Source organism: Hirundo rustica, chromosome 7 (assembly GCF_015227805.2).
Source record: "Hirundo rustica isolate bHirRus1 chromosome 7, bHirRus1.pri.v3, whole genome shotgun sequence".
NCBI lineage: Eukaryota > Metazoa > Chordata > Aves > Passeriformes > Hirundinidae > Hirundo > Hirundo rustica.
Genome location: NC_053456.1, coordinates 3,762,376 through 3,783,618, shown reverse-complemented (window position 1 = coordinate 3,783,618; position 21,243 = coordinate 3,762,376). Strand labels below are relative to the sequence as shown.

Below are 21,243 nucleotides of genomic sequence, written 5' to 3'. Positions count from 1 at the left end.
GTTACGGCCTCGAGTTGTGCATTTGCAGAGAAAATATCACCCCGTCCAGATGCTCAAGTCTGCTCTTTCTGCTCAGAAAACCCCGCACAAGGCTCTCGCAGCGTATGAAAAAACAGGAAAAAAGCTCGTCACATTTTTTCCCTTCGTGCAGTGGAACTTAGAGGTGAAACAATCATTTCAGTCTGGATCAGACTATCCTTTAGCAAAGTCCTAAATCTAATTAACCCCCAAAATTAACTGACAAGGTTCATTCCTCTCTGCTGCTGCCTAGCTGGTTGTATGTACGCTGGGCATGCAGTACCTAAGTCAGATGCTGCTTTGTTATAATTAGGGAAGCAAATTTTGTTTTCTGTTTGGTACTTGCTGTTACATTTTGCATGTAATGTATGGCACTGTTAAGGGAAAAAAATTGGAGTCAAAGTGCCTGGAAAGTTAGGTCTGCTCTGTAGCACTGTGAGATTGTTGACATCTGCCGAGGTTGGAGAGCTCAGTAAGCAGGAAATGGGGTGTCACTCTGAGTGGTAGTTTACCATTATCCTGGCATCCTAATGAAGTGTCTGCAGTGCACAGAGCTTCTGGATGGCATCTTAACGCACGGCTAAGCAAAAGCACTTCTCTCCTTGTCACTGTCATCCATCTGCCTGCACCCTACTGTAGCCAATGGGATGGAACCATGCTACAATGTGCTATAAGCCATTTAGAGTTGCACATTGCATAATCAGTCCCATCAAATATGTAAAAAATGACTATTATTGGTTATTTCCCTCAAACTCTGGCACCTGGAGTTTGATACATTAAAGTTTAACTTTTCTAAGTGCTGCTTCTTCCCATTAATTCCACATATATTTTTTTGTTAAATGGGAGTGAGTTGCAAACTCATTGTCTTGGGTCTTGCTAGTGGATCACCAAAGTTGTATGAATATTCATTGCAAATTCCACTTTATATTACGCAGGATGAATTTATCAATTGCCCAGATAGAGCGGTTTCACACAATTCTCATTTTCTTTTGCAACAACTAATTCTGAGGCATGAATAAAAAGTAAATCAATTCGGATCACAAATTGCTTATTTTCTTTATAACTAATATTAGTTAGTTTCAACACTTCCTATAGATTTTTTTTTAAAAGCAAGAAAATATTTTACAATATATCTGCAATTGAGGATTGCCACAGTGTACTGCAATTAAAATTGGGACTTTTATGTTGCATGCAGTAACATTAAAATATCCTGACATTAAAAGTGGTATGAATAAGTGATTTATATATTAATACATTAAAACCTGTGTATTTTAGCCAGCATGACTTCCAGAGTATGAAGACTTACCAAACGAAAGCAGAGTTTTGGGCAGTTGATGTGTCTGGAGGAAAAAAAGAAGAAGAAAAAAGAAAAAAATTAAGCCAACAGAGTAATCTTTCAAACAAGTTTTCATTCCCTGATAACACCAAAGCTATCAAGGACTGGGGTTAAGCATTGTGTGACAGAGCAAGCTTCTAAAATGGGCAAGAGCGAGATGAATTGGCTAAGTTGGGTGTTTATTTATACAAACAAGAGGGCAGAACATAATTTAGTTGCATCAGGAATTTTTCACAGACATTAAAACTATAGCAAACATAACAGCGGGGATGCTTGCACAGCAGCACAGTGGGGAAGCTCACAGAGCGTCTGCCCACACTCCGGCTGGCTGTAGCCAGCGCCATAAGTCTCACAATTTCATTAGCACTCAAAAATCCACCTAAACCACCCCGTTCTGATTAAAAAAAAAAAAAAAAAAGGGAAAAAAAAAAAAGAAAGAAAGAAAAAAAAGGAATGAAATAAACAACTAAAAAAAAAAGAAAAAAAAAGGAATAAAAAGCCCCAGACAAGACCCGTCTTTCTCTCGGCAGCCGAATCAGTTGAGAATTGTTGGAAAAACTCTTGGCAGGCAGATTTTGCTGTAGCAACAGTGTGTGACGTTTTAACCACAGCAGAAATCTTATCCAAAAAAACAGAACAAGGTGAGAAGAGCCTGCAAGAAAATCAGGGAAAACCATGCCTAAAAAGCCAACAACAACAAAAGGTGGCAGATCAATAGTTTGATATTTTATGCAGGATCATAAATCACTGTGGTTTTTTCAGCAGTTCAGCCGTGAGGCTCGAAAGCATAAAAAGAAACCATGGCTTGTGATAAAATTAGGCATTAATGTGAAGGATAAATGCCATTTAACATTAAACGTGCACAAGCCACCGAAATGCTTGGAAAAAGGGAAATGGGTGCTATAGTGAAACTATACAAAGTAAATCAGACATGAATAATGCAGCAGGTCTGAGGAGGGTCACGGGTCATACCCCAGTACCTTACAAAATAATGAATGCATGTCAGGTTAGAGACATCCATCCCTTCCTAGCCAACGTGAGTTATTGGAGATAAACCCTGGACTTCCTGTTCTGAAACAAAGTGGCTTGTTGTAAACATCTATGTCCATTTAAAATTAATGATTAAAAGAAAGATTCGGTGGGATTCGCTTAAGTATTCTTTATGGACACGAGTGCTAAAGGTTACTTACTTCATTCATTTTTACCAGCCACTGTTAATGTTAGAGACACGTCATGTTTTCTTCTGTGCCCAAATGTTTATCCAAAGCTCATTTACAAAAGGGCTTATATAATAGTAAGATTTTTTTTTTCAGTGCATTCTTCATTTAGATATAAACAAGAGAGCATCCCGACGGTTTTGCTCTGTTAAAGGGAGCCAGCCTTATTTTTAAAGACAGTAACCCAAATTCTAAATATATTTTCTATGATTCTTTTACATGGCAAAACCATCTGTGATTCACTTCAGAGTATCCTGATCTGCTGAAATTATCCCCTACATCTCCCAAAATTTCCCCCCAAAATGCAAAGAGGATTAGCCCTCCTCTCATTCTCAATTTGATATATGTGATTATGATGATAAGCCCTTCCAAAATTTTCATGGGGAAAAGAGAGTCTAACTTTCCAAAATTATCCTTTTTTCCCCTCTTATTTTCACCAATTCTCACAATAAAAATAATGTAATTAAAACTAACATTGTTTATTTTTATCACAACTGCTCTGCTTTCTTTTCTACACTTAGCTGGAGAATTTAACAGATGTTCAAAGTGTTTTCCTTCCTTTTCACCCTGCACTGCTTGGTTTCATGATACAGTACAGGGAATAAGGATAACTTTTTCCCCACCTATTTGTAAAAACCCATGGTTTAGGATTTCCTCCCTCCACTTGTGCAAATTAAATAGAAAACCCTTTAAAAAAAAATAAAAAATCTTTCTACTCAGGGACCTGAAAGAGGAAAAAATCTAGGAATGTGGAACTGAAGGCATTACAGAAATAAAGCAAATACATAGGTATTGCAAATGAAACATAAGATCCTGCATCTGATCTGTTAAATATTCCATCAACAAGGTCAAGAGTAAAGACGAGCCCAGCCACAAAAACTGAAGCAAGAGTAAGCTTTAATAAAAAAAATGAACAGTTTATCCTCTTCAGCTTCTCAAGTGGAAAAACAAATTCTTTTATACTAGAGAAAAATCAAACGTGTATAGAGCATTTTAAAAAAACCCTCACTGATATCAACCATTTTAATGAAAGAGTACCCAATATTTTCATGGAACTATAAGAGGGAGCAAGAGTAAGTGTTACGGCAAAAAGCCTGGGCTCAGCAGCTTTGTGTGGGAAATGGTGAAATGTGACTGTGATTTATAATGAGAAAAGGTATCTACAACATACAATTTTCTACCTAGCTGCAAATAATAATTCATAGTGATGTCCCTTCCAGATAAAATACCTTTGCAATGTAGGACTCATGTGGTAAAATGATCATGATAAATGTCAGACCAGTGCAGGTAACGGCTTTACAAACCATTAAGATTAGCTGGCTCTTTTTTTTTGATGATAACAGTAACCATGCTGTGACTCTATGTGGTAATAATATCTCAGTACTGATAAATGCCAGAGCCAGGCAGAGGTGTTTATCATTCCCAGTTCAGAAATGCTGACTAAAGTTACCACATGTTGCCTGTTTTTTCTTCTTTTACAATAGACTAACAATTAACAAATAGACCGATGCACAACATAATTTTGTGCAAAATTTCTATGGTTTTTGTGCTTTATTGCCTACTTAAATTTCCCCTGTGTTCCAATACTGATGGCATTGGCGATGTAAGCTCTAAAACAAAGCTTTCTACTCTTGCCATTCTCTCAATAAATAACTTTTTTTTTAAAAAATTAATATTGGGGGTGTGGGGGAAGATATTTTATCTCTTTTACAAATGCACCTCACAAAGAACTGCAGCCTCTGTGAGCAGCAGAGGGTGCAGGGATGTGGTTCCCTATCTGGTATCTGTGTTAATCAACACAGAGCAGAGACACTGCCATCAGGAGATACACAATAAAGTTTTACTATACAACACTTCCTTACAAATATTCTGCAAAGAGTGAGCCCTTCCTTCCACTGAACTTGTCCCTGCCTCAGTGTCTCAGTTCCACTCAAGCCCATTGAATTCTCAGGAAAACAAACACACAAAAAACCTCCAGAATTAAAAATTAAACTACTTGAGAAACTTTATTTGTGACGTTGCAGGAGGGGTAAGGCAGCCTCAATATAAATATAACTAATCTAGTGAGATCATAGCATGTCTTGTCATGTCACAGCATGTCCAGGGAAGAGCAGTGGAGCTGGGGCAGGGTCTGGGGCTCAGGTCTGAGGAGGAGCAGCTGAGGGACCTGGATGTGTTTAGCTTGGAGAAAAGGAGACTCAGGAGGGACCTTGGTTGTTCTCTGCAATAAGCTGACAGGAGATTGTAGCAGGGTAGAAGTCGGTCGCTGCTCCCAGGTAACAAGTCACAGATTAAAGGAAAATGGCCTCAGGTGTGCCAGGAGAAGTTTAGGTTGGATATTAGGAAAAAAAAATTCTTCATTAAAGGGATTGCTAAATATTGGAACAGGCTGCCCAGAGCAGTGGCTGAGTCACCATCCCTGGAGGGATGGAAAAGCCATGTGGATGTGGCACTGGAGGACATGGTTTGGTGGTGGACACAGCAGTGCTGTGGTAAAGGTTGAACTTGATGGTCCTGGGGGACTTTTTGAAACCAAATTATTCTGTAATTTTATTTACACACACCAAGCAGCATTTTATTTATTAAATAAAAAGCCCAGAGAATTTTCACCCCCTTCCTATAATAAATTAACTTCTGCAAATTTTGTGTAATTTTCATTTGTAGCTTCAGACCTGTTTCCACTGGGCAGTTCACCCTAGAAAAAAACTGAACAGTAGTAATGGCTTGTGGCAGAAAACATCAAGGGATGACTGCACTGCAAGGCGGGGGCAGGTTGTGCTGTTCAGAAGTTAAGGTGTTTGGTAGGTCAAACCAAAACAAGAGAGAAATACACAGAGAGTGTGCTCTTCATTTGTGTTCAACTTCATTATCACTATTGTCAATTGCTTGACTTCCTACAGAATAATTCCATAAGAAAGTTTAAGATTTTTCTTAACACTGCCTGCTTTTGGGTCTTTTGTCTTCCATGTCTACATGACTGTTAAAATTAAAAACAATTTCAATATAAACATGTATATCTGAGGGTATAAAGTATTCATCTCACAGGAACTGGCAACACATGCTGAGGCAGGAATATTATCCTAGTGATTTTAATTTTTAAATTAAGCTTGATTGCAGGAAAATTTTAGCTTGAAACTTTTTTTTGGTGAAACCTTTAAATCAAGTCACTAATCACCACGTATGCTTATGCAGCACCTACTGCAACTGGGATTTAATCCTGATTGAGATCTCTGAGTGCTAGGGTAATATGAATATTAAATAGGAACATATACGAAGAATGATAGGTGATAATTAAATCATAGATGATAAGATCAGAAAAGTGTTCTCAGGTTATCTAGGGCATGTAACATGCAAGATGTTTTCCCTACGTCAGACCTACTGGTACCTTATCTAATCTGTTCCTAAATGAAAGCACAGTTGTACGTGGCTTTGCTTTAGTTGCAACATCTTAGACAAATCGATGAAATTATCAGCCAAGCCTTTCCCACAAAAGTATGAATCATGGTAAAACAGGAAGGTATACCTCAGCAGAAATGGCAGAACTGTTTTTATCACCCCAAAGGTGAGATTAAAGCCCTTACTGCTGCATTCCTTATTACTAATTTAACATTTGAAACACAATTTATTTTCCTGCAGAAATTCCAGTTGTGGGATGTTATAGGTATGAGAAAATAGCTACAGTGGCATAGTTTTTCAAAATAATTTTTCAGAAGTATGAACTCCTAAAAACAATAGCAAATTTTATATTTCCAAATATGATGGGATGTTAAAGACAGAGATTCATAAATATACTGGATTTAATTATGATGAATTAAAAAAAGGACAGTAAGGATTACCTAGGAAATGCACCTATCACAGAAGCTGCACCATGGGACAAATGAACTTACAAAGGATAATTCCATTTAAGATGTGGGTCTCTTAGCTTTTGGAGGTGTTTTATCCAAGGAAGATGGTCTACCAGCCTAATAAAAATAGTTTAAAAAAAAAAAAAAAAAAAAAAGTGAAGCAGAAAATGCTTTCTTAAGATTAACAAAGGGAATTTTTAATCTTTGTAAACTACTTTTGTTTTCTGTTAAGGTGAAAGAAGGTATGAAATATTGTGGTTTTAACCACGTACTCATGATGACTTTTTTTGTAAGGTACCAGCTACAGCACTGTGTAAAACAATGTCCTAATATGGCACTCAAGTGGTTATTTTCTTTTTTTTTCTTTAGAAATCCAGGACAATGCCACTCGCATCAAATCCATAAGGAGCCTGGTAAAGAAGCTCCCTAGACCCAACTATGACACGATGAAAATCCTTTTTGAACATCTACAGAAGTAAGTAGAACCATGGCACTGACAGATCAACAATTTTAAAAAAATGAATCGGTGTGCAGAGTCCTAATCCTATTGGAAGTGTCGTCCAAGATACCAAAGATAATTTCATTCTTTGGCAAAACTAAGCATGATTTATGGTATCTATGTATATCCTATTCCTGCACAAGAAACCAGGTTGTATAAACAAAATCCCTAATTTTAACTCAAGTAGAAAGGACAATTCTGTTTCCTTCAGTGCCATCAAAAACACTGGGATTACCATGCTACAGGTGCACTGAATTGGGCAAATGCAACACGTCCCAGATTGCATTCACCCAGTTTGGCTGAATTTCTCCAGGAATGGCCTTTTGGATGATCATGTTTTCAACACTGAGGTCCCTGCTGTTCCATCACCTGTACTGTTGTGCTGTGTTGAGGTCAGAAACAACCTCACTCAAGAAAAAAACAGTGAGTGCTCTTGTCCCTCACAAGAACAAGAACAGTCCTTGTCCTTCACCTGTTCTGACACAGAACTCCTAAGAAATGCTGAGGAGATATTTGGAATTGCATCTTTGCTCTCCTGATGTTGCTGAGGTACCAGTGAGGCAGAAAAACAACCCTGTGAGGTTGCCCCTCATCACTCCCCTGTGCTTTCCACACTCATGGAGCTGCGTTTGCAAGAGACGCCAACCCAAAGAAATCAACCCAGGGCGTCACGTTCCCCTCGGGTTTTCTTTCATGGCATTAACGGCAAAAGTGTACGTGGCTCATTCAGACACCCACTAGAGCTATTCGACCTGCAGGATGAGCAGGAGGTCTCAGGGTAAGGATATGTGAAGGGCAGGGAGCTGTGACCCCATTCCTCCTTGCTGTTGGCACTGCCTGTGCTGTTTTCTACAGTCCCTTTTCAGCCAAACTACCCTAAAACTGAAGGGACATCAGGATCTGGGCCCCATCAAGGCACAGAGGAGTATTTCATCCAAGGAATGATATACTGATCCCAGTGAGGGAGTGATAAAGGCTCCAAATCAAAGACCACTCTGAGCTTATAATGAATGATGCCTTTATAGTGATCATTTCTTGGCATGTGCATGTAAGGGATGTAGATCCTTTATCTTGTTTTGCAGCTTCCAGCTGAAATGGCAAAATGAAGTCCATACAGTTGTGGGAATGTCCCCATTTCATTAAGCATGGAAGGATTTTAAGTACTCCATAAAATGACTGAGTTTGGCCTTGCAGAAAAAACGTTTTCTGTGTGTTCATTTGATGTACTGTGTGCACACATTCTCCCCTTCAGCAGGTTATCTGGAGAAGGATGATAATTTATTACTGGCAATGGAAGAATAATAAGGGAAATTATTTCCTGGGAAGAACATGAGTGCAAGGAGTGGGTACACGCTGTCAGCACAGATATGCCATATACAAAATTTACTGCACTCTGTGTGGCATTGATCTTAACCTGAAAAAGTTTTGTTGCCATGTCTTAGGGGAGAGATATCAGGTATACACAATAAGTCTTTGATCTCATAGTTAAATCACTTGATTGAGACTCAGGAGACGTGGGTTCAGTTCTTGGCTTTGACCGGATGTTCTGGGCGACCTTGGGTAAATCATTTAATCTCCCTGTGCCTTGGTTCCTTGTTTACAAAATGATGATAATACTTCCTTTGTCTGCCTTGGCTTTTTAGAGCATAATCTATTTGGGACAGCAATTTTTTCCTGCTGTGGATGTGTAGAATAACTGGCGAAACTGGACCCACACTGATGGTTTTTTTGGAGAAAAGAAAATGAAAAGGAAAAGTAAGAGCTGCTAAGATAGAGGGAATAAAATGCTAATAGCTCATACTGCAGAGGTACACCGAGGCGACACAGTGGCACAGAGTGATGGAAGGCAGGAAGACGTGACAGTGGAGCCATTTGGGGGTTTAAGCATTAGGGAAGTAATTGTCTGAGTCTCTCTGAAGAAGGTCAATCTTCTCCTCTGCCTCAAACACATCCTCAGGAAAAGATAGGGCTATTCCATAAGCTTTGCTCCATTGATATGGAAGAAACAGTAGAATAGGTATTGAACGCACAAACAATGCCCCCTAAAAATAAAACATATGTGTTCTCTTGAACTTGTTGATGCTAAAGACAGGGGTCAGTCTCAACACTCTCATGTCTCCAAAGATAAGGATGAAGTGGTGCACTTACATTTTCACTAATGATGTGATGCTTATATTATGCAAATATAGACAATGTGCACTTGTTTGAATCAGTCTAGGAAACACGACTAGTTTGCAGAGGTTACAAATTGTAGAGTTATATTAATTTTGGGGACACTCTTCAGAAGAGGAGTGTCAATGTCCCTCGCCATGGACTTGCACCACCCCCTCTGGTCACAGGCCTTTCTCATGGCAAATCACAGGAGTTTCAAAAGTTTCTGGTTAGTTGGAAAAATAACTAAACTGGCTTTATTTGAGGCATATTACTGCAGTTTCTGTATTTGCTGGTTGAGATGGCTGTTCTTGCCCAGGGCTGAACTGGTCTTAAGGGGGTTCTGATGCGGAGAAGATGAGGGATTACAGCTGTGCTGTTTCTATGGCATTCCCCTCTTACTCCTACCCTTCTCCTACTCCTTTCTTTCTTGCCAGACAGACAGAACAGGGCTGTACAGACCTGGGCTGTTTAAACCTGTGACTTCTATACAACACGTGAGAGCATCTGTCTCACTGACGCTCAGCACGAGAATCCAACCTTTGCCTCATCCTAAACCATCCTGCAGCAACACAGTCTGCAGGAGCAGGTCCAGATCAAGCAGAAACAACAATGAGAAATGCACTTCAGAAGGGTCCTCCTTAGAAACCCAGACAAAGCAGGGGATGAGAGAGGCTGTGAGAAAGGCCTGGCAGCAGGGATTAACTGCCGTGCCATATATCCCTCTTAAACCAAGCTCTCTGGAGCTGCAAGAAGTCACAGTGCAGTGTATGCAGCCCACAGGAGGTGGATTAAAAGCAAAGCTTGGGGCTGCAGTACCTGTTCTTTCAAGATTTTGTGTTTAATAGGGAAAACCACAACCCACTGACGTCCCTGTTCACGTCCCTTTCCACGAAATCTCTTCTACTTAAAAGCAAAATAGACAAAATATGGGGCTGAGCAGATATACCACATAGCTCTTGTCAGACTAATTCCATAAGGAATCATTCTATTATGACTCATGCTAGAAATAATTGAGCACAACTACTATTAGGCTATCCATGCTTCTTCCCAAAGATGAGCAAACCAAACAAATAGACTTTAAACAGGAAAGGAACAACAAAAAACCCAACCTGAGTAGAGATTTTCCTGGATAAAGGGCTACAGAAAGCAGCCTGTTCTACTTAAACATGTTTAGGAAGTATTTGCTTGCCCACATATTTCTGCCCCATATACCAGGTTTCCACAGGTCTCCTCTTTTTCCTCTTCCTTGCTCAGAAGTGACTTTTACTCCAAAAAAAGTGAGCTAATCACAGGTACAAGATAAAACTGATGCACCTTTCTGGTCCCATTTTTGGCTGCACACAGCACATCAAAAGAGGCAGAAACCTTGTCTTGACTCTCTGCACAAACATGAACTTAGCACACCAAATCCCTCTCTGAGAAACCATTATATGTACCCAATAATTTACTCACAGAATTGCAATACAAGTTAGGCAGAAGAAGAATTTCACTCTATACAGTGTTTTATGAGCTGTTTTCAGCACAACACCTTGAGGTGGCTGTTACACACCCATTGGAAAACCGAGGCACGAGAAGTTTAAAACACTCAAAGGCTCAGCATAAACCAACAACACAACCTAAAAACCTGGAGGTTATTTTTTTTATTTGCACAGAGGCTTCTCCAGTGACCCCAAAACTTCTCTTTTCTCCCTCATACAAAACGCAGCAGGGAGGAGGAACACCCTGGCTGGGCCCTCAGCGCTGTGCTCTGAGCTGGCGAGGGCGGACGCCGCTCTGCTCCAGAAGCTGTGCGCCTGCATTATACAGCACTGTGCCTGAGCTCATAAGCCGTGCTTATTAATGTTAAATTAATGAATCTCAGCCTGCTCTGCTTATTAGGTTGAGCTCCGTGCCACCACAAGGCAGCTCTGCGACTCCCAGACCCGAGCTGTGTCACATCTGACCAGGCTGGAGCACAGGGCAGCCAAGCTCCGGTCTGGCTGTGCCCATCCGTGTGGACACCCCTGCGAGGGGATGTGTCAGAGACAAAAACCCCTCTCCTTGATGCTGATTTCCCTGCACAAAGGCAGGATACTGTGTGTTATTTACAAAACTACGAAAGGGATGTTGAAATAATTAAACGGGAAGGCAGGGGCCAGCTCCCATCCCTCTCCCTTACGTGGAAAGCGCGGAACCCAGATGCCCAACTGTGGAAGATATTCTTCCAGCAGCAGCATCTGCCTCCTTGGCAGGCACTTCAGGCAAGTTGTCTGGGGAGCTCTGCAGTTGCCTCTTGGTTTATCACGTGGATCTGTTAATGTGCCCTATCTGGCTGGCTTGTCCAGGCAGGAGCTGATTTGTTTTAATTCACCTTTGAATCTAAGAAACTCTATTTATTTTGCTCCATTTTCTCTATACTCCACATTGCGCGGAAAGTAATTTTCAGGTGCCACCCAGGCTCTCTGCCCTTCCAGAGGGAGAATGATGATTTTCTTCCCGATTGTCTTCACCCTCTGCCCAAATTCTTCATACTAATTGTTCGCATTGATTTCACTGGAAATACACTCCTCACCAAGGGTAGAACTGTAAATCTAAGCCCACGTATATTAATATATTACCTAACAAAAGTCATAGGCATTCATCTTCATTTGTTTTGACAATAAAACCAAACTCCCCCCATGCTCATAGGTCTGTGAACAGGGAAAAAACACAAAACCTTGACAAAGAGCAGGGAGGAACAGTCCCCCTACCTCAAACCTCACAACCTTTGGCAGCAACATTCTGGAAAGCCAAGGTTTTTCCAAACTATACACAATGAGGCAGATGTTTCTACCTATTAAAAACTAAGGAAAAACAGAAATCGAGCACAACCATGCATAGCCAGCATCCCACAGTAGCCTGCACCCCAGGACACAATGACAATGTGATGACAAACACAGCAGCAGCATCCAGAATTTCCGAGGGAAAACCAGAAAATGAAGTTAAAGTACAGCATATAGCAGTGCTAAGCAAGGGATGTCTGCAAACTTTTTTTTTTTTCCTCCAAAGTTGGTGGAGGAAAGATGTAGCAAACATATGTGATTTTCACTTGCTAAACTACGTGTCATATCAGCAGTTTTCAGGCAGCCTCGTGTAATAAATGTAGGCTCAGGAGAACCCTTTCCTCACACAGCAAAAGAACAGATTACACTAAGAACCGTGCAAGTTTTCTATTAAGAAAGAGAATAATAATAATAATAAAGGTAGAAGCTACTGAAAACTCAAAACAATCCCCAGAATTGAGGACTATAAAAAAAAAAATCTATTTGGTGAACCTGTGGAAGACCTACAACCCAAAATGCGGGACGGGCACTTAAGTTTTCCCTCAGGAAAAATGCTCAATTTTAGAAAGGTGCAGAAGCCCTTAAACAAAGGCACAAAAAAGACTATTTGTTGAAATAATTTCCTGAATGAAGGCCTTTCCTCATAGTCAGGCAACTCATGAGCAGATTTTGGTTTTCAGCCATGGGACAGCAGCAGGGAGACGCTTTGGGGGAGCAGCTACTGAAAATGTGAAGAGGAGAAACATTCTCCTGCACCAGAGGAGGATGCAGGTGAACTGACCAGTGATATAAGAAAGTCAGGTATACCTGACTGGCATTTTAAGATTTATATTAAAATGATTCAAACATCTTTTAACTTGAGAAGGGCTAACATATATTGAGATATGCCTTTGTGCACGTGCTTTTCTCAGTTTCAGCTATGGAAGAGTTTTACAAAGGAGCTGGAGCAATGCCAGCACTCATCCCACTTACCACATCTTCCTGGGGCTCATTTTGGGGGAAGGAGAAGAATTAAACCCTTTTCTTCTCTGTTAAGCACACATCAGTCTACTAAACTCACTCTATGGAAGCAAGTGGACGCAAGAAAAAGTGCACCAGACACAGGTGTGCAAAGGACAGGAATAATCGTACATTTTGGGTTAAAGGAAAAAAAAAAAAAATCCAGTCTCTCAGAAGCATTGTTGTGTATTTTGATTTTTGGGGTTGGGGTGACCTGCTACCAAAGGTTTTGCAGTCATGCCAAGTCCTGGTCTTTGAGGAATAAGAAAGTTTACAAAGTTCACTTCTTCCCCAAAGAATACCTTACCCTTAGTGCTTTTAACAAGAAGCATGATGAGTAATTAAAGCCACATTCTCACCCCTTGATTCCATCTACTTCCTATTTCTGCAACTGTAGTTAAAAATATAAACCCTGATTTTCATAACAGTCAGGCAAATAAATTGCACCCAGTCCTCTTCAATGCTACCAAGTACTGAACTGGTGTATCAGCAAATAACAGAATGATAAAAAATAATTAACATAGTTTTAATTTAAATATTTATGACACAGTTGACTCTGTGGCTGCACGACACCATTGTGCTGAGTGTAGTACACAAATCCTGATGGATAGAGCCCCTGTTTCCAAGAGCTCCTATTGTTCATCCCACATTACTCAATATCAAACGATCTCAAAAAAGCTTTTCAGACATTAATTAAATCTCCTAACTTCCTTTTCAGGTCAGTAAGTTTTATTATCCTAGTTGTGTAGATAAAGAAAGTGAGGAATGGAGAGGGTGAGGCACTTCCCCACCACGACACAGCCAACACTTCTCACTTCCACTCTTTCCTTGCCCCCCAGTCCCCCAGCTGAGCCCCCCAAGCCTTTGAAGGCTCATCCATGTGCTGTGGGTGTACGTGTGCATCTGGCCAGCACATCCCAGGGAGGGCTGATTACTGCTGAGGACTCTTCAGTTAATCAGGACCACGTGAGAATCCTGCTTCTGGTTTGCACCCGCATCAGCTTTAGCAAAATATCACCAGCAGAGTTAATTTATGTGATTTTGTAACCTCTTAATATTGCTTGGGGTTAGTATGCTTTCCAGCTCAAATCCTTTTCTGCTGGCCAAAAATTAGGAGTTCTCAATTCATTGCAAAGGCTTTTTCCCCTTTTTTCATTTCTTATTTGGAGAGGTTGGGCCCTAAAACACTAATGTCCACAACCAGGTCATCAAAGGGTAAACTGCAATACTTTTCATTTTTATGCCTAAAGATATGTGACTTTTTCTTAGAATTAAGGTTGTGAAATAAATAATTTGCTTGAAGTTTCTCAGCCATTCATTGGAACTTAAAAAAAAAAATCAAAACAAAAAGGCTTTAAGGCCAAAATGTCAGCATTCTGTGCAAAATAATTAATATAACACAATAGGATCTATTCTACTATTGATTGAAAGGGAATTTATGCAGGTAATTCATTAAGGCTAGTGAGAGTTTGGCATGTAAATCCCCCAGAACTTTGATGGGAAAACAGACCCTGATTTTTAATTTTTTTTTTTAATAAGCCATATAAAATACATGATTTTCAGTGGCAAATTTATAAAAAAGCAAAAGCAAATACCTGAACAGCTAGGGCCCTGCTCTGTGAGGGTTCTGGAATGGCATTAGATCAAATCCTTTTTCACACACTGCAAAAGAGGCAACAATCATTTCAATCACCACGTTAAGAGAATCAATACAATTTTTCCTTCCAGAGAATGGTACTTTACATCCCAATATTTACAGGCTATCACCTTCATACATCTCTTTTTGTGGTCAAGTGCATGATTACTACTTCTGACAGGGTATTGGTGATTTTCTTATGAAGATCTACAAATTCTTGTAAATAAAAACCAATCTGAAAAAAAAAAAAAAAAATAGAAGAGCAAATCTGTGGACTGGAATGCACCCTACTTGTAATGGGAACAAAAAGCTGGCAATGAAATATAAACCTAAATCACAGCAGAATGACCTACTTTAAGGCATTTGCCAAAGAGACAGTGTTTTAGACAGCTCCTCTGAAGTAGCGTCTTTATGTCTATGCCATCTGCAGATTTATTATTGTGCTTTAGGAAAAAAAAAAAAAAAAAAAAAAAAAAAGAAAGAAAGAAAGAAAGAAAAAATAAAAAATGAAAAAAAGGAAAGCAAAACCTACAGTATGCCTGAACAAAACTCAGCTTCATCTATAGAAAGATTCCAGTACTGTGGGCACCACACCCACACCTACTGATGTGGTCCAAGTTTTTTCTTTAGAGGCACCTAATTAAGAAACCCTGACTCATTTACATGGATATGTTTGATCTAAATTACACTCCAAACCACACCAAATTAGGAGCATCTGTGAATGCGAAGTGTTTGTTCCCAGTGCCTGGTAGAACAGGGCCAGTTCTGGACGGCACATGTTCAAGTGACGAAAAATATTTCAGATGTAACATACTTCTGAGACCCACTTTTCCACTAATAATTCATAATGAGTTAAACCAGTATCTCTGCTTCAGCTATTATTTCAGGCTGGGGGGAAAAAAAAAAAAAAAAAGAAGTCATTTTACTTTTTAAAGGAAGGGCAGGGGAAAAGTGGGAGTGGACAACCAGGCTTTAGGTGTAAAGTATATCTGAAAACAAATGCGCTGTGCAGATTTAAACTGCAGCTAATGGTTGTGTTAATGCCCCACCTAAAGCCTGGACTGAAGGAAAGTATGAATTAATGATTGGATGTTGTTCACAAACAAGACCTTCTGCCTTGGTGAATGGTCTTCCCTCATTAATCCGTTTTCCAGAGCAGTCTGGGTGGAGGACAGGGTCTCAGCCCAAAGAGGCAGCACCCTACATAATACTAACATGAAAAATTCAAGACCACCAGATTTGAGAGTGATGCCTCCCTTTACAGGCTGCACTGCTGGTGGCTGGCTGTGCCTGCTTGCAGCCCAGAGAGCCGCTCTGCACAAAAACGGGTCCTGTGGCAATTAAGAAACTCTTATCCCGCTTTCCCATCTCCCACTAAGAGCGAGCAGAGGGGCTGCAGAAGCCGCTGCTGCTTTGCAGAAGTTGCTGCTTTGCCGCCTTACTGACAAACTGAATAAAAAATAGCCTTAATCTCACTCTGAGCAGCTCAAGAACTGAGGAGTGTAAATCCAAATTCCACGCTGGGTTTGCAATTCCCAGCCCACTGGCACAATTTGGCACGACCTTTGGATTTGGCCCACAGTGTTTGGCAGCCACCTTTTATTCTTTCCATCTTTTTATACTTTGTGAATAGTCCAAGTTACATAATGCTAGTGACAATTTGTTTATGGCGAGCATTGGAGTCACTGTTTTATGATTACATTCAAACTTTAAGCCACATTTTGACATCTAAGGATCATCTTGCATTCTCATGTACTCCATACAATGAAGGTTTGTGTTCCAGTAAGGAGTGGGGGGGGAAGAACTTTATAAATACCATGACTCCTTTTGTCTGAAGAGATTTTAATACATTTGTCTGATCTACTGTTTTTGCAGTAGCTAGAATATAATTTGAATATATTAATATTTTCAGCAACTGCGCTGAGAGAGCCCAGTTAATAACTTATGCATGGGTGTATAGATACACTTCAGACAGAGGTAGTTTCTAGCCCTTATGTTGGTAATACTTAGAAACACACAATGAAAGAGCCTGTTCTTTCCTCCTCTTTGTTGTGGGCATGCATTGTGATGGTATGGAGCCAGTGTTCTTTCTGTTGTCTGCACAGCCTGGATTCAATAAGCAGTTATATATGCATATTATGACAATGTGGTCAAGGAAACCAGATTTTTTTACTATACCTTCATGTGCCTGTACAGTATAAAATCTGGTATTTATTTTTCTTGTCCTCATTCAATATGTTAACAAAATCATAATTTGATACAGGTTATGTTCACTTTATAATTAAAATTATAGAGTTAGTTGAAAATACAGCAAGATGTTGCTGAATGGAAAATATTTATCTTTTCGTACATTACGCATTATGGTGCTATGTAAAATCATAAATCTGTGAAGCAGCTCTCTCCAGCCAATTTGCCTCCTCCCCTGGTCCACAAGACGCAACCAGTTACCTCCTCTAAGCTGAGGATTCTACACCCACCTCAGCCCAGACATTAGACAGCACCACCACATCCTCTCCAGAGCTTTGCTGTGGTCTTCCAAAAGAAGACCCCTTTCCATGGAGATAAGCCAAGAAACAAGGAATTCAGAAAAGTTCTGCAATTTTCACAGCTCCTCCTGTAGCTCTCCTAGCACCTTCATGGGAAAAGCAAAAAACTTTTTTGCACCATGTTCTCTGTGTCAGCACTAGACTCAGGCTCCCCAGACCACCTCAGGATAGCACTTCATCCATCTGGAAGCTGTTCTCACCTCCCAGATCATTGCCATCCACACTGCCAAGTGCAGGCCTTCACCAAACGTCATCAGCAGCCGCCACGCAATCAGCACGGGGCATATGGGACAGCCCTAGAGCACATGGGAGCTTTCCAGAAAGTGAACTCTACTGGGAACATCAGTTTGCCTTGTTCAAACTCTCAGCCCAGAGAGGATTTCCACAGGGCTGTGGCAGCAGTGGTAGCAGGCAGCTTCAACCACCTCAGACAACCCAGATCGTTTCCATGTCTGGATAAGGGTCTCATGAAGTGTCATGGGAATAAGGAGTTTTCATTCCTTCAGAACATCTACCCCATGGAAGTCACTGCATCTGCTCTGGACTCAGAGCCAGCCCTGAGATTTCCGTCACAGGGCAAATTTCAAGTCTTGCTGAACACATTTTGGATCTCACCTGGCCTCTATGGCGAGGAGCTGCTTGACCTTTCCAGATGATAAAGTAAGAGCTTTCCATTGCTTCTCATATTAAATTATGTTTATCCAGCTCTGCATCCTGAAACTACAACATGTGCTTGCTAAAGAGACACTTTCTAAGCTTGTAAATCCATTTGCAAACATTCACTTCAGGCTAGACATTTTCTGAGCACCTACAGTGAGGTGTCCTGGAAACCAATTACTGTGTGAGTTGTCCAAAGACTGATGACTGATATCAGGGCCTTGATATCCACAGTAACATTGTCCCTGTTGTTCCTAAATCCTTCCATCTTTGTCGAATATGGTTTGGGTTATGTGGTCTAACAGACTCATGTATGTTTTCTCACCATTTTTTTTTAGCTGTGGATTTTGTTCAGGGTCAGACAGAAGCAGATATTGGCAAAACTGGTCACTTGAAGCTTCAAAGATGAAAGGAATACAACTACTGAGAGAGGTAGGGCTGACTGTGTCGAGAATAAAGACTTTGTAAAGTATCTAAGGCAGCTAGACCACAGTCATCTGAGACCAGTACATGTGTGAATGGGTATTTGACTTTAAAGGAACTAATGAGCACGGAAATATTGCAGAACTTGCAGTACTACAAAGGGTGCTTCTTAGAAAAACACAATATCTGGAAAATCCTCCACTCCAGGCAGTCCCTGCATTTAGTTCAGCGGACTAAACACGTGCACAAAAAAATAAACATCAAGCTAAGGTGAGCGGACAAGACAGACAAAGTGTAAGTAGAAAAGACAATGCTGACATAGTAAATTCATTGCTCAAGGGCAAGAAAAATGTAAATAAGTTTAACGGAATCAAAGACTCGCGGCACATACTCACTAGTGCATTTAAGAGCTGTGTTCATCCTACTCGTGCTCACTATCAGGGCTGAAGCAATCATGGTGCTGGGAGGCATGTTAAAGCATCTTTCAAATCTGATACAAATGCAGCACGTATATATTGCAATCGCAGCTTGTGGAGAGCTCAGAACTGAACCTGGAAGAGAAGGAATCCTGGTTGAGGTCAGATCCCATAGAAAATCATCTCTGTTGGGTAGACGGCTGCAAAAAGACTTTCATTTTAGACAACAAGATGGTGATAATATGGGATAAAAAGATGGAGATTTTATATTAGGGACAGTTAACTGGCCAACATTTGAAATTTTTTTCATTATTTAAAAAAAAAAAAACTTGAAACAGAATAATTTATGAAGTAATTACAATGCTCTGGTTTGATTTTTTTTAAAAAATGATTCAGTGATTCTAAGATATAAAAATTCACACAAAAAGAAAATTTTGGTGAGAGCTTGTTCCCTGACATCTGTGAGATTCTTTGCCACATTCTCTTATTTCAATGTCAAAAATCACTGGGTTTCTCACAGAACTGAATAATTCGTTCATGACACTGGACAAAACCAATGTGTTGACAGTGTAACTGTTTTTCATGGGCTGCTCTGGACTCACAAGCAAAGATGAATTTCTGAGCAGGGTGTCTATAGCTTAACATCCCAGGCTGAAATTCCCCTCAATTGCCCCTTCTGGGCTCTAAGTCAGAAAGTAAACCTGTCATATCCAGGGCTGAGTTATTTGCTGTCAACTGGATTATAGCACAAAAAGCTGTAATTGAAGGCTGCAAGAGGTTATAGATTGCACATAGTCAAAAGCAACAACTCCACTTAGTAAAAGTAGATATCACCCAAAATGAGAAAAGTTAAGCTCATATAAGGTGAAATTCTGACTCTGTTGTGGCTTCCAGTTGCTGGGATTTTTGTCAGTGACTTTCACAGTAATCAAAATTTCACTCGCTTGCCCAGAGAGAGATCCTGCAAAGGGTGTGATGAAGTGAAAGGTAAAATAACTCTTAACCTGGGGCTTCCGAGATACATTTTCTGAGCAGAGACTACTGTCTAACTCAGTGTTTTCACAATGTAGCAATGCAGACAGCCCTTCAGGGGACCAAGGGGATAAAGCTGCACTACTGGAGTACAGCTGGGACGTGCAGCCAGAGCCACCCTGCTGTAAATAGTGAAGCTCCCATTGCTCAGCACCCTGTGGGACACAGGGAACTGGACTACTTAGGCATAGTAAGGTGCAGTTTGTGAGAAGTGACTTCAGAAAGCTGTAACATCACTGAATACCTGTGGCAGTGCTGACACCTTCCACCTGAGGCCCTCCTCTGAAAGGCAGAGATTACTGGAAGACAGAGCGCAGAAGTGTCTGACAGATGAACTAATTTTACTGGGAGCAGGAGGATTACATTATAATACAGAGTCTCATCATCTTTCTACCTTCCAAACCAGTAAATCTAAACCAAAGAATGCAGTTGATGTGTCTCCAGGAAGAAGGGACGTGGGGTCTCCTCTGTGTTTTCCATATCCCCTCTGCTTTGGGTGTGCTGCTCAGAGTGGCTTCTCTCATGGAGTTACAACCCAGAACTGGTGGCTCTGCTTTTTTGCCACGTACTTTCTGTTTGTCCATCATTAAGCACATCAAAGCCTCGGTGTCCCCATCAGAAAACAATGCTGTTAATAACATTAATCCACCTTTATTAAGAGCCTTTAGCTCTGTGGAGGAGCACCGAATATTATTAAGACAAAGACAAGAGGATAATAAGGAAATGTGTTTTTTCCCTTGCTGACCTAGTTTCTAACCTCACTTTAAAATCTTCCCTTGATTTTAATTATGCTTAATCTAAAGCTAAGCTCACAAATCTAGCAAACTTAAGGGGCTGCTTTTAAGTGAATTTTCTCGCCTGTCAGAGTTCCTCAAGCTTTCTGTGCTACAGTCAGGAGTTTATTTCCAGCCCAGGCACAGAGCTGGGGCATTTCTCTGCCAGCACGGTGACTGCCGGGCTCCTGAGCTCAGGCACCACCTTGCTCCACTCGAGCCTGGGCACCACAACATTCTTCACAGAACAATTGCAGCCCTTTTCTCATCAGCTATAGCCAGAGGCAGCAATAAGGGTGAAGGATATCTATCATGAAAAGTCCAGTGTCAATGTGTTCCCCCAATTTATTTACTGACCTTCAATGCAACAGCCATACTCCTGACCCTCATGAGATGAAGCCTAAGGGGAAATGGCACTGAGCACCAATTCCATATCCTGTTGTTCTGTGGTCTAAATTAAGTGCTAATTAATTACCACTGGCATCTTTGGCATTGCCTGTCAAATTGGATTTAGGATATCCTCTCGCTGTTTAAACAAATAGCCCTACATCTGAAGCTAAAATCCCAAGTGTCAGCATTTTCTTCACTTTTAAATTTTTATTTTAAAATCCAGTGAATATGTTCATGGATTGTGCAGGTAGAATTCAAATAAAAGAAACAGGAATTGATATTGTCAATTTTGATTAATAGTCCCTCATTAATAAACATCCTGTTATTCAGTTTCCACCTGCAGTTGCTGATGTTGCCTGGAATCAATTAACTCATATAATTTGATTTATTTTACAAAGACATTTTTGGATGTGCTGTGTTGATGATAAAGGTTCTATATTTACAATTCGTGATTTAAGCGAGATTGTGACTAGCTGCTTTTTATTTTTAATGTTACAAGAA

At 40.4% G+C, this 21,243-nt stretch overlaps 2 protein-coding genes across 2 annotated transcripts in view; one reads left to right on the top strand and one right to left on the bottom strand.

The window, feature by feature from the left end:
- ARHGAP15 (Rho GTPase activating protein 15) overlaps positions 1–21,243 on the top strand; it is a 332,079-nt gene that overhangs the window by 301,792 nt on the left and 9,044 nt on the right. Inside the window, exon 13 of the mRNA XM_040069035.2 lies at positions 6,786–6,891. Coding sequence (XP_039924969.1) covers positions 6,786–6,891 — 106 coding nt within the window. The remainder of the gene's footprint in view (positions 1–6,785; positions 6,892–21,243) is intronic.
- The window catches only part of GTDC1 (glycosyltransferase like domain containing 1), a 274,459-nt gene continuing 271,749 nt past the window's right edge, over positions 18,534–21,243 (bottom strand). The window contains exon 13 of the mRNA XM_040069048.2: positions 18,534–18,682. Within this exon, the coding sequence (XP_039924982.1) occupies positions 18,671–18,682 (12 nt within the window). The 3' untranslated portion in view covers positions 18,534–18,670. The remainder of the gene's footprint in view (positions 18,683–21,243) is intronic.